Source organism: Orycteropus afer, unplaced genomic scaffold (assembly GCF_000298275.1).
Source record: "Orycteropus afer afer isolate SDZICR_OR568_19922 unplaced genomic scaffold, OryAfe1.0 scaffold00021, whole genome shotgun sequence".
Classification (NCBI taxonomy): domain Eukaryota; kingdom Metazoa; phylum Chordata; class Mammalia; order Tubulidentata; family Orycteropodidae; genus Orycteropus; species Orycteropus afer.
The window spans coordinates 19,678,404-19,693,224 of NW_006921608.1; the positions used below are offsets into that span (position 1 = coordinate 19,678,404).

Sequence of the window (14,821 nt, forward strand, 5' to 3'; positions counted from 1 at the left end):
AAAAAGCAGATAGCCAGGTTTGTCATCTGAGGTGCCACTGGATGGATTTGAACCACCAACCTTTCAGCTAGCAGTCAAGCACTTAACCTTCTGCATAACTGGACTCTAACCTATGTCTAACAACTATATAAAATTCTTTGTACTGCTTCTGCAGCACGTATGAGCATGTTATAAACAGAATATAGTGTAAATATATTTTACTCATGGCTACTAACTGTACTTATACCTCAATTACATTATCTTCTACCTTAAGTAGGGCCTTATTTCATTATTTATCATCCTTAACCCCACTCCTTACACATTTAATCCTTTCCTCTGCATCCTTCATTTCATTCTAAAATCAGATTAAATCCCCTCATACTATCAAAACCTTCCCTCAACCCTGATACTCTTATAGTTTTCCCTAACATCTCTTCTCCCCTTAGCTGCCAAATACTTTAAAGAGTCTACACTTGCTGTTTCTAATACCCTACCTCCACCACTACCCCCCCCCAAAAAAAAAAAACAAACAAACCTGTTGTGGTTGAGTCAATTATAACTCACAATAACTCTACAGGACAGAGGAGTACTACTCCACATGGCTTCCAAGGCTGTAATCATTATGGAAGCAGACTGCAATATCTTTCTCTCAAGGAGCTGCTGGTGGGTTCAAACCACTGACCTTTTGGTTGGCACCTAAGCGCTTAACCACTGCACTACCAGGGCTCCTCCTACCACCACCCAGGGAATCATTTTTACTTATTATTAAAGAATGAAGGCTCTTTTGATCATCAAAGGAGATGAATATATTAATTCAAAGGACAAGGTCAGAGATTAGTACATATTCTTATCTACATGGCTAACTTAATAGTGATCTATCTATCTGATGCCTCTCCTTCATTTCAAGAAACTATATCACCAATTTTAAATAAGAAAAAAAGGAGATCTATGTGATTGTATGTCTGAAAAAAGAGGTATAAGGCTGGTGTATTATTTTTCAATTGTTGTGTGACAAATTACCACCAATATAGTGACTTAAAACACAAATTAATTATCTCACAAAAGCAGCAGAGTAAGGCTGGATTCTCTGTTCATGGTATTACTGGGCTAAAATCAAGGTATCAGTGGAGGCTGCAGTCTTCTTACAAGATCAATAGCTGTTGAGAGCAAGGAGTATCAAATCCTTCTCATGCTTCAAATCTCTGACTTCCCCCTCTGCAATAGCTAGAGAAAGCTCTATGCTTTTAAGAGGTGTGATCAGACCAGGCCCACTGGATTATCTTCCTGCCTTAAGGTCAACTGCTCTATATGACATAACCTAATCACAGGAATTCCATCTGCTTGTATTCATATGTTCTAGAGATTGGGTGTGAAATCTCGAGGGGTTCATTTTTAGAACTCTGACTACCACAGCTGCAAAAAATAGTAAAAAGCAATTAAAAACTCCTTTCTTACCTATTAATAATGAACCATGCAACAGTAAGCATTCCTGCTAGCCAGGTTCCACTCATAAGCCAGCTTGTAACAAATAAAGCAGTTACATATATTCCCTGCAATCCAAAAACAATGCCAATGTAGAAATACACTGGTTCAATAATCTCCTAGATGGAAAGGAAAAAAAGAGAGAAAGGGAATTAATAGAATGGCATAAATAATTTGAGGAATAATAAATACATGAGAAAATAAATACTAAGGTCAAAAGAAAAACATACGTTGCTACCAGTTGCTTGATATACAACACTGGCGATAAGTTCTGGATAGAGAGACATCTGCTGCACTGCATTTATAGTCTTCAGAGATACAGTTCTGTTATTGTGAGTCAATTCATAAATACCTAAAGATAGAAAATTCTTCTCCAGATTATTTACTTTGCTTTTATAATAATTAAGCAAATATTTCATTCATAAGTCATTAAATATTTTATAGTATCAAAAAAATTCCATGGACCATGGTCACAGGAGACATCGAGTTCAACTGGCATAACACACTACACAAAAACATTGTTCCACATCCTACTTTGGCGAGTAGCAACTGGGATCTTAAAAGCTTGCAGGCGACCATCTAGATGCAACAATGGGTCTCTCCTCGTCCAGAGCAAAGAAAAATGAAGAAAACCAAAGATTCATGGAAACAAGGGACTGGTACACCATGCAATCGATTCTAAGCCTACACAACCATGAGACCAGAAGAACTAGATGGTCCCTGGCTACCACTGTCAACCACTTGGAGAGGGATCTATGTAGATTCTGGACAGAGTATGAGAACAATGTGGTACAAAACTCAAAATCATTAAAAAAAAAAAAAAAAAAACCAGGTTTGCTGGTCTGATAAAGCCTGGTGGAACCCCTGAGACTATGGCCTCTAGCTGCCCTTCAGGTCTGGAACTGAACCCACTCCTGTGGCTTCCAGTCAAACACAAACAAAAGACAGGCATAGGAACTAAACATTTACATTAGGCAGATACACTCCTTGGAGAGATCAATCATGGGAGAATAGAAGGGCTGTGTATGCACAAGGAGACAGCTTGGGAGGCAGGAGTGCATGAGAGGGAAGGACACAGTGAAGAGGTGGCTATGGGAAGGAAGTGGGAGGAGAGCTGTTGCACTGTGGGAGATGGCAGTCAATGTCATGAGACAAAGTGTGTGTGAACTACTGTATAGAAGATGAATTTGCTAACTTTCACGTAAATCACAATTTAAAAAAAAAAAGAAACTCCCATAATATACTCTGTGTCTCATTTTTCCAATTTTGTATCAAGTATGATAAAGTGCAATATCTGTATTCGGATATAAATTTCTACATTCAAAGGCTCCAATCCAAATGAACAATGTGTTATTTCAGGAAAACATTGTTATTAAAAATAGAAAATTGATGATTATACCTCTTTCAAATGAAGGTGCCTTTAACATATCTTTGTAATATGAGTAATAAATGGCACTGTCACCCTGAAAGGTGATTTCCCGTTCAAGCTCCTAAAAGAAAATGAAATGATTATTTAAATACTAGTATTCTAAATTTTATCTGCAATCTTCCTTCTTTAGTCACTAACAGTTATATTGATAAACAGTTTAAACTTTTCAATAATTTGGCAAATATTTCAATGAAATACCTAAGGTTTAAAATGGATTGTAACACATGAGTCATTTACTTGTTGGATATAAAGAAAACGTAGAAGCAAAACCAAAAGACATCTCCTAAGGATAGCAAGAATAATAAGACAGGTAATGAAGAATGATGGTTGAGACGTTAGAAGTCCATCACTAAAAGATAAGTTTAAGAAAGTATTATTTTTATTACTTTTCTACTATCCCATGTACCCAGAACAGCACATCCTTAATCATTTCTGTTCAAGAGCAGCAGACCCTTAATTGGTGCTTTTCAAAAGAATTTCCAGAAATATAAGCAAGTCTTAAAATTCCTAGAATCAGGCCATAAAAAAATCAAGAACACAGTAGTCAAAGACATTAGGAAGTCTTGTACATTTCATGCTAAATCTATAATCTTTTAAAATCAAATTCAATTTATTTTCATGTATGATATTTAAGCATTAATGTAAAAACAAAAGATAGTAGCTTTCCCAAAGATTGATCAACAAAGCTACCTAAGATATAAATAAATGTTACTTAAAAAAAGAGTTAGCTAAGTGGTTTCTTTACTATAAGACTTTCCAGAGTTCCAGTATTTACAATGCACTGTGAATCTCCAAGATTTTCCTCAGATCTATTTGACCAAGGAATCCTCCACCTCCATTTTGAAATTATTAATCTAAAAAGATAAGAACTCTGATGGCATAGTATCTAAGGCATTTGACCAGAAGGCTGGAGGTTCAAACCCAACAGCTACTCCTTGGAAGGAAGATTGGGCAATCTACTCCCATAGTGATACCTCCTCAGAAACCCAAGGAGGGGTGGCTATGAGTCAAATCGACTTGACAGCCATGAATTTTTTGGTTTGGAATCTAGAAAGATTAATTTCCATAAAATGATTTTTAAGTAAAGAAAACAGATTTGCTTCTAAGATTTCAACGTTAAACTCTTAAATCAGTGTTTCTCAATTTTAATGAGCATATAAAATATCTAGAGAGCTTATTAAAATGTAGATTCTAATTCTGAAGTGAGGCCTGAGAATCTGTAATTCTAAAAGAACTTCCAGGTGATGGCAATGCTGCTGACCCACATGCATGGCTTTATGAAAAACAAGGTTTTTCATGAATGCCTTCTACATTTTCAAACCTTTGAATGTTCTCAATGCTGCCTGCGTAACAGAACTGACTGGAAATAATCTTTCAAATCCTGACCCCAGCTATTGCCTCCCCACCATCCACCTAAGAATCTGTGAGGGAGGTAATTTTTTGAGAACTTCTCAGATGATTCTACTGTATATCCAGTGTTAAGAATTACTACTAGTTAATCTACATGTCTTCAAGGAAATAACATATGCTCCAGTAACACCTTTTATCAATCGTTAAAGGTAATCAGTAATTATTCTATTGTCTTGGTGGCTTTTAAAAATGACGAGTGCTTCTGATTGACTATTTGCTCAAAAATAAGGACCAAAAAAAAAAAACACTTTGGGCTCAAAAGTTTTTAAACCCTATTAGGTCAAGAACAAGCCCAGGTGACACAGTGGTTAAAGCACTCAGCTGCTGTTGAAAGGTTAGTCCAAACACAAAAGCTACTCCACAGGAGAAAGATGTGGCAGTCTGCTTCCATAAAGATTACAGGTTTGGAAAACCTATGGGCAGTTCTACTCTTTCCTATAAGGGTCACTACAAGTCAAAAGCCAGTCAATGGCAATGAGTTTGTTGTCCTATTTTTTGTTTTATAAAATCAAGTGGTAACATTGTAAAGTTTGCTTATTCATCTTACAGATATATCTGATTATGAAGTTAAGTCTGAAAATAAACTTATTCAAAGACCATATTAATCATGGGAGAATAGAAGGGCTGTGTATGCACAGGGAGACAACTTGGGGAGCAGGAGTGCATGGGAGGGAAGGACACAAGGAAGAGGTGGCTATGGGAAGGAAGTAGGAAGAGAGCTGCTGCATTGTGGGAGATTACAGTCAATGTCATGAGACAAAGTGTATGTGAACTGCTGTATGGATGATTAATTTAATCTGTAAACTTTCACCCATCACAATTAAAAAAAAAGACCATATTATAGAATCAAGAACATAAATATAATTACTAAAGAACATACACAATTTAAAATCAGACATTAAACATACTAATTTGAGACAATAGTTTATTAAGTAGCATGTTAAGTCTATTAATTTTCAATAAAGTTCTAATCATATACTTTAAAAATTTAAGTATCTTAATGCTGAAATTTCCATAAGTTGTTTCTGAAATGTCATCTATCAAAACTACTAAAAAGCTCACGGAATGACTCTGTAACATTTCACTATCATCAAAATTCCCTGATAAATAAACTGCATGAAGGAAAAAGCATCTTCATAGCTTCTATTCTCAGGCCTTGAAATTCATGCCATTAATTATTTCAAGGTTGGTTTTACGACTGGGTATGCTAAGAGCTTATAGAGCATTTTGCTTCTAATGGTCCTAAGTAAGACAGTATTTTCATATTTACTCACAAATTTATTTTGCCTTACTAGAAAACACATTAGCCAAATTAATAATACATACTAAAACAACTTTCATATGCTCAAAATTCCTTCTTACCTGCCTGTTGGAAAACCAGAATTTCCGTTCATGGTATGCTGATAAGTAGAGAGCATACATCATTCCACTAGTAACTGCTGCAAGACAGCCAATGAAAAACTTTGCAAAGCGTTGAAATAGTACATCTGTCAAAACATATTAAAAGTAATCAAAAGTTAGTATGTATCCTTGATATGATGGAAAATGGCACCGTATCTCTGTGGTCTTTCTCCCAAAAACCTGTAACCACACTCTAATCAGAAGAAAAACATCAGAGAAATTCCAATGAAGTGGAATTCTACAGTATACCTGACCAGTACTCCTCAAAACTGTCAAGGTCATCAAAAACAAAGAAAGTATGAGAAACTGTCACAGCCAAGAGGAGCCTGAGGAGATAATGACAACTAAATGTAATGTGGTGTCCTGGATGGCATACTGGAAAAGACAGAAGGTAAAAACTAAATAAATCTGCACAAAGAGTGGAATTTAGTTAACAATGTTTCAATATTGGTTCATTAATTCTAACAAATGTACAATACTAATGTAAACTGATAATAATAAGGAAAACTCTGTATGTGAGTGGGGAGGGGTATGATAAGGTTCTCTGTATTATCTACTCAATTTTTTTGTACATCTAAAAATGTTTTAAAATTAATGTTGATAAATTAAAATTGATTGCAAATGCACTGAGGTAAAAGTTTATTAGTATGTATCAGGGGCTGCAGTGAGGAGAGAATAAATAAGGAGTTATTGCTATTTAGGGTGATGTAAACTTTTGGAAATGGATAGTGGTGATGGTAGCACAACACAGTAAATGTAATTAAAGTCACTGATTTTTTTTAAAATGGTTAAAGTGGCAAACTTTTTGTTATACCTATTTTACCATAACTATTTTTTTTAAAATAAAGTTTCCTAATTTTACAAAAAAAGGAGCTCTGGTAGTGTTGTGGTTAAAGCGTTGGGCTGTTATCAAAAGGTCAGCAGCTCAAAGCCACCAGCCACTCCACAGGAGAAAGATGAGGCAGACTACTTCTACAGATTTACAGCTTTGGAAACCCTATGGCATAGTTCTACTCTGTCCAATAAGGTGACTATGAGTTGGAATTGACTCATCGGCAATGGGTTGTTTTTTTTTTTGGAATTATAAATAAAGGAACCCTGGTGGTACTGTGGTTAAAGTGCTTGGCTGCTAACCAGAAGGTCGGCAGTTCAAACCCACTTGGCATTCAGCAGGAGAAAGATGTGCAAGTCTGCTTCCATAAAGGTTTATAGCCTTAAAAATCCTTTGGAGCAGTTCTACTTTGCCATATAGGGTTACTATGAGTCAGAACTGAATTCAGCATTTTTTTTTTTTTTTTTTTTTAAAGTAACTAAAAGGAATAAACAGCCTTCAGTCTGGATTATACCTCAACATAAAGAAAATACAAATCTTCACAACTGGACCAATAAGCAACATCATTATAAATGGAAAAAAGATCGATGTTGTCAAGGATTTCATTTTCCTTGGATGCACAATTGATGTTAATGGAAGCTGCAGTCATGAAATCAAATGACATCCTGCATCAGGCAAATCTGCCGCAAATAAATCTCCTTAAAGTGTTTAAGAATAAAGATGTCATTTTGAAGACTAAGGTGCACCTGACGCAGTCCACACTGTCTTTTCGATAGCCTCATATACATATGAAAACTGGACAATGAACAAGGAAGACCACAGAAGAATCAATTTGTTTGAATTATGGTATACGTGAAAATACTGAATATACCAAGGACAGCCAGAAGAATGAACAGATCTGTTCTGGAAGAAGTGCAGCCGGAATACTTCTTAGAAGTAAGAATGGCCAGATTTCATCTCTCATACTTTGGTTATATTATCAGGAAGGATCAATCCCTGGAGAAGGATATCATGACTGGTAAAGCTGAGGGTCAGCAAAAAAGGGGAAGACCCTCAGCGAGATGGACTGCCACAGTGGCTGCAACAACGGGTTCAAGCATAGCAGTGATTATTAGGATGGCACAGGACCAGTCAGTGTTTCATTCTGTTGTGCACATGGTCTATGAGGCAAAAACCAACTTGATGGCACCTAACAACTACTTGCTATCTGAAGGAAAAAGATACAGGTTCATACACAATTCAATGAGTTTTGACTTTTTTTTTTTTTTTTTACTGTGATTTGGGCTAAAGTTTACAGAGCAAATTCATTTTCCATACAACACTTCATACACATTTTGTTTCATGACACTGATTGCAATCCCCACAATGTAACAGCTCTCTTCCCACTTCCTCTGTGTAGTTACCTCTTCCCCATGTCCTTCTTTCTTGTGCATTCCTGCCCCCTGAGCTATCTCCCTGTGCAAATACTGCCCTTCTGATCTCCCAGAGTTGATAGTTCTAAGGCATGTATCTACCTGGTGTAAATGTTCATCCCATATGCCTGTCTTTTGCTTAGCTAGAAGCCACAGGAGTGAGCTCAATTCCAAGCCTGAAGGGTAACTAGGGGCCTTAATCTTGGGCATTTCACCAGGTTCTATCAGACCAGTAAGCCTGGTCTTTTTATGATTTTGGGTTTTGCCCCACATTTTTTCCCTACTCTATCTAAGATCTCCTGCACTGATTCCTTTCCAAGTGGTGAACAATGGTAGCTGAGCACCATCTAGTTCTTCTGGTCTCACGGTCATGTAGACTGAGGTTCACATAGTCCACTAGTCCCTTGGACTAATTCTTTATATGCATCTTTGGTTTTCTTCATTCTCTTTTGCTCTGAGTGAGGATAAACCAATTCTTTCATCTAGATGGCCACCTGCAAGCTTTTAAGACTCCAGTTGCTATTCACCAAAGTAGGATGTACAACAATGTTTTTGTGTAGTATGTTATACCAATTGAGCTTGTCCCCCCGCCCCCATGACCAAGGTGATGATTATGTTTTTGAAGGATAGTATACAAGTGCTATTATACACATGCAAAGAAAAGAAAAATTTTGTCAACTTTTTATCTATTTAATTTCAGTTAGCTCAATGTACCAATAATTATATCCACAATCCTCTTCCAGATAAGCCTTTCTTAAAGACTTAATTTCACATGGTATGGTCTTTCATTTATGTGGTCCTTTTTGGTTTCTTGTGGTAATGTTTTATAGTTTTCCTTTGCATAGGTATTTTGTATCTCTGGTTAGACTTTATCTTTTGGGTGGCTACTGCAAACTATTTAAAAAAAAAAAATTTAAAAGGCTTAATTGAATGTATTTGGAGCTTATCAAACTTTTGTCAGACCACACATTTAGTTTCTTTTTCCCCTGAGCCATTTTTTCTCACTGAAGGATTGACTGCTGTTGTTGTTATGTGCCCTCGAGTCGGCCCCGACTCATAGCGACCCCTCCTTGGGTTTCCGAGGCAGTATCACTACGGAAGTAGGATTGCCCAACCTTCCTTCCGAGGAGTGGCTGGTGGGTTTGAACCGCCAGCCTTCTGGTTAGCAGTCAAGTGCTTTAGCCACTATTCCATTCCTTTGATTTGGTCATTGCTCTGAGGACTCACCTTTATCAGATTTTGCCACTCAAGTTTACCTTTTACTGGTTGAAAAACACTGAAAGTTCAAGATTTTTTAATTATCTAGTTTCTCTTTCATTCCTGCTTGCAAACAGGCCAATTCTATTCTAAACTCATGTCTTTCCTGAAGTCATATGCAACTAATAATAACTGAGGGACTTTAGTAATACTGTTTTGCAATCTCATTAGCCAAAATAATCCAAAAGTAGCACTATGCTTTAGATCGTAAATACTTTTTATTTTTGGTGATGGGAAAAGTGGCACCAAATGTGAGTGTAGTGAGCAAAGCATGACCAAAATAAATGATTTCACTGAGAACCACTCAATTGAAACAGATGCTACTACTAAAGAATTTGACATATATAAGATGGCAACAACTCAAACAAAAACCAAAGAAGTGTAAGATCACATATGGATGGGAAGAGGCACACAGGTGGTATCTGGGTAGGTGCGGGTGCACACATATGTGAAAACAGAAAGTAGTATCCACATGTACATGTAAATACAGGCGTGTGTACAAGAACATATATTCACTGCAGACACAACTACAGATACTCCTCAGACATAACCAAATATCTTCCAGATTAGTATTTTGGATATGAAGACTAAGAACTACAGTTTCATGGGACAACTAAGTCAACAGGCATAATACAGTTCACAAACTTCATGTTCTGTATCGTAGTTAAGTGAGTAACATCTGGGGTTTTAAAAGCCTGAGAGTAGTTATCTAAGATACAATTACTGGTCTCTACTCATCAGGAAGAAAAGAGTAAGAAGGTAACCAAAATCTCAGAGAAGAAAAAAAATCTACAGAGCTGATAGCCTACTAGAGCCAAAGGCTCATCTACGTTGAGACCAGAAGAACTAGATAGTACCCCCTACCACCACTGACCATGGTCACAACAGATGGTCCCGGATAGAATAGGGAAAAAATATAGACAAAACTCAAATACTTAAGGAGCAAAAAAGGCCAGATAACTGCAACAGCTGAGATCAGAGGACTCCTAAAAGTACTACCCTGAGACATTCTTTAAACCTTGAACTGACACTACCCCTGAGATCACCTTTTAGCAAAATAGCAGAGTGACACACAAAATAAAGGATATTACATGTAAGAGTGGTGCTCTACTAAAAAATTATCTGTATAAGGCTAAAAGGTCAACATTTACTCTAAAGCAAAGATCAGAAGATAAAGGGACAGGAAAATTAAGAGTACTGGAAATGAAACCATAACACATTGAAAGGTAATTAACGTCACTGAACAAGTTATGTGAAAATTGTCAAATAAGATCCTAACTTACTGTGCAAACTTTTACAAAAAACAAAACAAAATATTATTTTTTAAAAATTAAGTGTTAAAATTCCACCTATTCAGAGGAAACTGTTCTATTATATTTTTTGTCATTGTGTAACACGGATCTCTATTCTCCAGCTTCCAAAAATCATTTTCTTGCTGCTAGGACCTGAAGTAGATCTGTAAATGACTTACTGCCTACATCTTATTTGAGTAAAAAGGGAACCACTAAGACTTTGAGGTGATCTATTCCAAAATAAATATATCTAATACTGAAAATGGTGTTAGGAGTGTCATGCTAATGAAACAAAACCTTTTTCTAAAAAAAACTAGTATTTGTAGCACTGAACTGGTAGTGAACATGGAGGCAAAGAGTAAATCAAGGGCACAGCTATCATACACTTTTTAAAATCTTTGCTGGACTAAAGTGGCTCCAGGCAATTATTTTAGTTAGACAAAATAGTCTAAGAATACAGTACCACAAACGTCTGATAAGTTTAAAAAAAAATAAAAAACCTGTTGCCATCAAATTGATTGCAACTCACAGCAACTTTACAGGATGGAGTAGAATTGCTCATAGGTTTCCTATGCTGTAACCATTCCAGATGCAAACTATTATCTTTTTCCCATAAAGCTGCTGGTAGATTTGAATTGCAAATTTTTGGTTAACAGGTGAGGGCTTAACCACAGCACCACCAGGGTTCCTTCTGATAAGCTTAAAGTATCTTAATTAAGTTTGAGAAGGCTATTTGTAAAAGAATTGTAAGTATGACTACTGGCAAAGGGAGTTGATTAGACAAAAAGGTGATAATGTTTTTTAGAGCACAGTATTGCCAACAGTAGCCAGCCTGGGTTAGAAGTGACTATAGTTGTCTGAGCCATAAAACAACTTTTGGGCCCTTAACCTTTTTCAACTTTGCAATAAGCAATCTAGAAAAGTCATTCAGCCCCCGAGGATGGTATATTCTCCAAAATATTCTCCAGATATAGGTAAAGAGGACAATGGTAAAGAAAGAACATCCAGAGAAAAGACCCAAGGACCACGGAGAACAATGAACTAGAGAGCTATTCCCTACCAGCACAGGAGACCTAATCAAGATATATATCCCCTACTTCAGGGTTAAAAAAAACAAACCTACTGCCATCGAGTCGATTCCAACTCATGGTGACCCCCACTGGTGAGAAGACTTCATATTTATCTGGCAAGATTTCAGAATTGTTATAGATCAGCAGCTGATGTGTACCTCCTCACTCACTCCCGTCCAGTTATTTCTGACTCGTAGAGACCCCTCCCTGGGTTTCCGAGGCAGTATCACTACAGAAGTAGATTGCCCAACCTTCCTTCTGAGGAGTGGCTGGTGGGTTTGAACTGCCAGCCTTCTGGTTAGCAGTCAATGCCTTGGGCACTATACCACCAGAGCTCCTGTGCGTCTCCTACTCTTCCTCTTTCTAAATGGGAACATTTATTTTGGTTATCGTCCCTGTCCAACAATGTTTACTGAACGGGGGGGCATGTGCAAAAAAAAGAGTTAACACAGCAGGCCTGAAACTGCTATCTTTAGAAAAGCCCACTTGCAAAGATAGCTTTGGCTGGTGTCTGGGAACTTGGATTTCAGGGTTGGCACCATTCCGCAACTGGTAAGTGTAGTTTTCTGTGCCTAAACTCTCGGTAAAAAACCCAATGCCATCAAGTCAAATCTGACTGTGGTTTATGCTGATCACCTGCTTTCCTTCTGAGCCTAGCATTTTGGTATATCATTGGCAAATGGTACCTACACGACCAATTCCCAATAAAAACCCTGGGCAGAGTCTCTGAATTTCCTGGGTAGACAAAAATTTCACACAAAGTTCAATGCTAGAGAAATTAAAAAAACAGCCTACATGACTCCATTGAGCAACGACTGTTGGAAGCTTACACAAGGTTTCTTCTAGTCTTTGCCCCATGGGCCTTTTCTCTTAGCTGATTTTGTTTTGTATTCTTTGGCTGTAATAAATCTCTAAGTATGACTATCCTAAATCCTGTGAGTTCCCCAAGGGACTCACTAAACCTATATGTGGTCTTAGGGACCCCTTACACATGGCAAATAGTTTCTCTTTTTTATTTATAAGTTTCTGGATGAGAAAGAATCATATCTAGACCTGATGTTGATTTAGAAGAACTTAAGCATAAAGATCAATGCCATAACTCAGTAATACTAAGTGTCTTTCTTGGGATGAGGGAGGTTATGAGTATATTTTATCTAAAGGAGGGAAGTAAATATTTATGACCAAAAGACCAGAGTGTGGTAGACTGCATGACTGTTCCAACTATTTTCTCCTATTCTATAATAGGATTACACTTCTCTACCCACTCCATGTGACTCACAATGCTACCTTGTAATTAGGGTATGCTTCTCCAACTCACTGTCAGGCTTAATTATATGACTTACTTGGACCAATAGAATATAAGTACAAGTGACAATGCGCCAATACAGCAGAAACTTCAAGAGACATTGCATGATTCTTGCCTGCTCTCCTGGTCATTTCCTCTGCTACAAGAAAAACATGTCCCAAATACAGACTGTTCCTTCAGCCTGGGTTCGAGAACAATAGGACACTTACACAGTATAATAATAATAGGACAACACGCAGTTGCCACAGTAACTGACCTCTAGCTACACATGTAACATTAATCAAAAGTAAAAGTCTATAAGCCAATGAAATTTGGGAGTTGTTTACAGCAAAACCTTATGGAAGGTAACTGCTATCGCCACACACTTTATTAATATTAATTCCAAAATATGTTTATACATATAAAATATTAATATAAAATATCCTTTCTAGCATAACTATAAATAGCATAAAAATATCAAATCTATCTAACTTACATTTTAGAGCTCTTTCAGGAATTGGAGTGTTTTTGATTTTCTCTTCTTTGGCAGGTTCCTTATTTTCTGAAGGCTTTGTTTTTTTCCTTTGGCGCAGTTCTACAGTTCGTCCTTAAAATATACGAAACAATTATTGCAACATGTGCATCAAAGTATTCTAATCTATATCCTCAGCTCATTAACTTTTTTTATACTTAAGCTACAGTCACAATGAGACACCTTAGTACCAAAGATAACTTTTTCATAATTGCTTTAACAGACATATACTCCCCATCCATCAAGTCCTATTGATAAACCAAGGAGCTCACAAGATAAAGCTATTTTCAAAATAAGTAAATGCTTTTCCATAATAGCTGTGGAACAAAAGGTCATTTCATCAGTTACCTTACTATTCTATCTAACCTGACAGGATCATATGCATCATTCAAGGATTACCAATTTTAAAAAAAACTCAAAACAGAATAGAATAATTTGATCATAAAACTACATTTTTAATAATCCTGCAGTTTCACAATGCTTGAGTACCATGAACATCATACAGTCTTACACACACAAATGTTAAAAAAAATAGGCTGACCCTAGAAGGATCCCCAGAATATTTGTGGGAAGATCTTAGAAAAATTTCCTAATATTTGAACATGTATCCTTTCTATCTCCAATTTTAAAATGTAATGCAGACATTACCTCCAAACCAGTAAACTAAATTTCTAATTAAATAGGAATTTAGTATATACAATTTAAGTTTTCTTCCCTAGAACCAGTTATCTTGTGGGGTACACTATGACTATAATGTAGGTATAGGGTGTTCCGGTCAAGTTTATAAGGTGGTACAAGAATGTATCTCGTCCTTATAAGAAGGAAATTTTCCTTTTTACTGACTTTAGGCTCTGAAATGAGCCTAAAAAGGAGTCAAAAAGGACAAACCAATCAGCTGCTGCTGCTGCTATAGATGGTCTTCTAGCTTTACTGTGGAAAACAAAAGTATTTCAAAATAGCTTCACAGCAAATTCATATTTGCTAAAATATCTTTGTAGACACTGGCATACTGGGAAAAAAATACTCTACATTTAGGGGATTCAATCAGATTAGTCTAAATTTCACCTCTCTCTAGTACCACTTATTCTGTAGTCATGTCAGTGAGGCCAGTGGATACATTAGAAAATAACACTGTCATCAGAAAAGTCAAACATCCAATTTTGAGTGTTTTTGTACATAAATCTGGGTCAACTAATAAAAATTACTATATTCCTCCTTCAGGGTACCTTTTTAATTCTCCCCTACCCTGGGTTAAGCAAAAGTTAGAAGGGGTCAACAAGAATGAGTATTTGTCTATACAGTACTGAGTTCTCAGTGAAGGCAAACATGGGTATATGGATGGATAGATAGGTGGACAGGCTAAACGATTAGGTGTGTCTATGAAATGGGGAGTGTATCCAAGATCATATATAGGGTTGGCAGACAATGGTCCTATAAGTT

The 14,821-nt window shown here is 36.7% G+C and overlaps 1 protein-coding gene across 1 annotated transcript in view; it reads right to left on the minus strand.

The window, feature by feature from the left end:
• DPY19L4 (dpy-19 like 4) overlaps nt 1-14,821 on the minus strand; it is an 83,156-nt gene that overhangs the window by 61,749 nt on the left and 6,586 nt on the right. Inside the window, exons 2-6 of the mRNA XM_007934862.2 lie at nt 13,346-13,456; nt 5,663-5,787; nt 2,861-2,951; nt 1,692-1,813; nt 1,435-1,580 (exon numbers count right to left, since the gene is read on the minus strand). Coding sequence (XP_007933053.1) covers nt 1,435-1,580; nt 1,692-1,813; nt 2,861-2,951; nt 5,663-5,787; nt 13,346-13,456 — 595 coding nt within the window. The remainder of the gene's footprint in view (nt 1-1,434; nt 1,581-1,691; nt 1,814-2,860; nt 2,952-5,662; nt 5,788-13,345; nt 13,457-14,821) is intronic.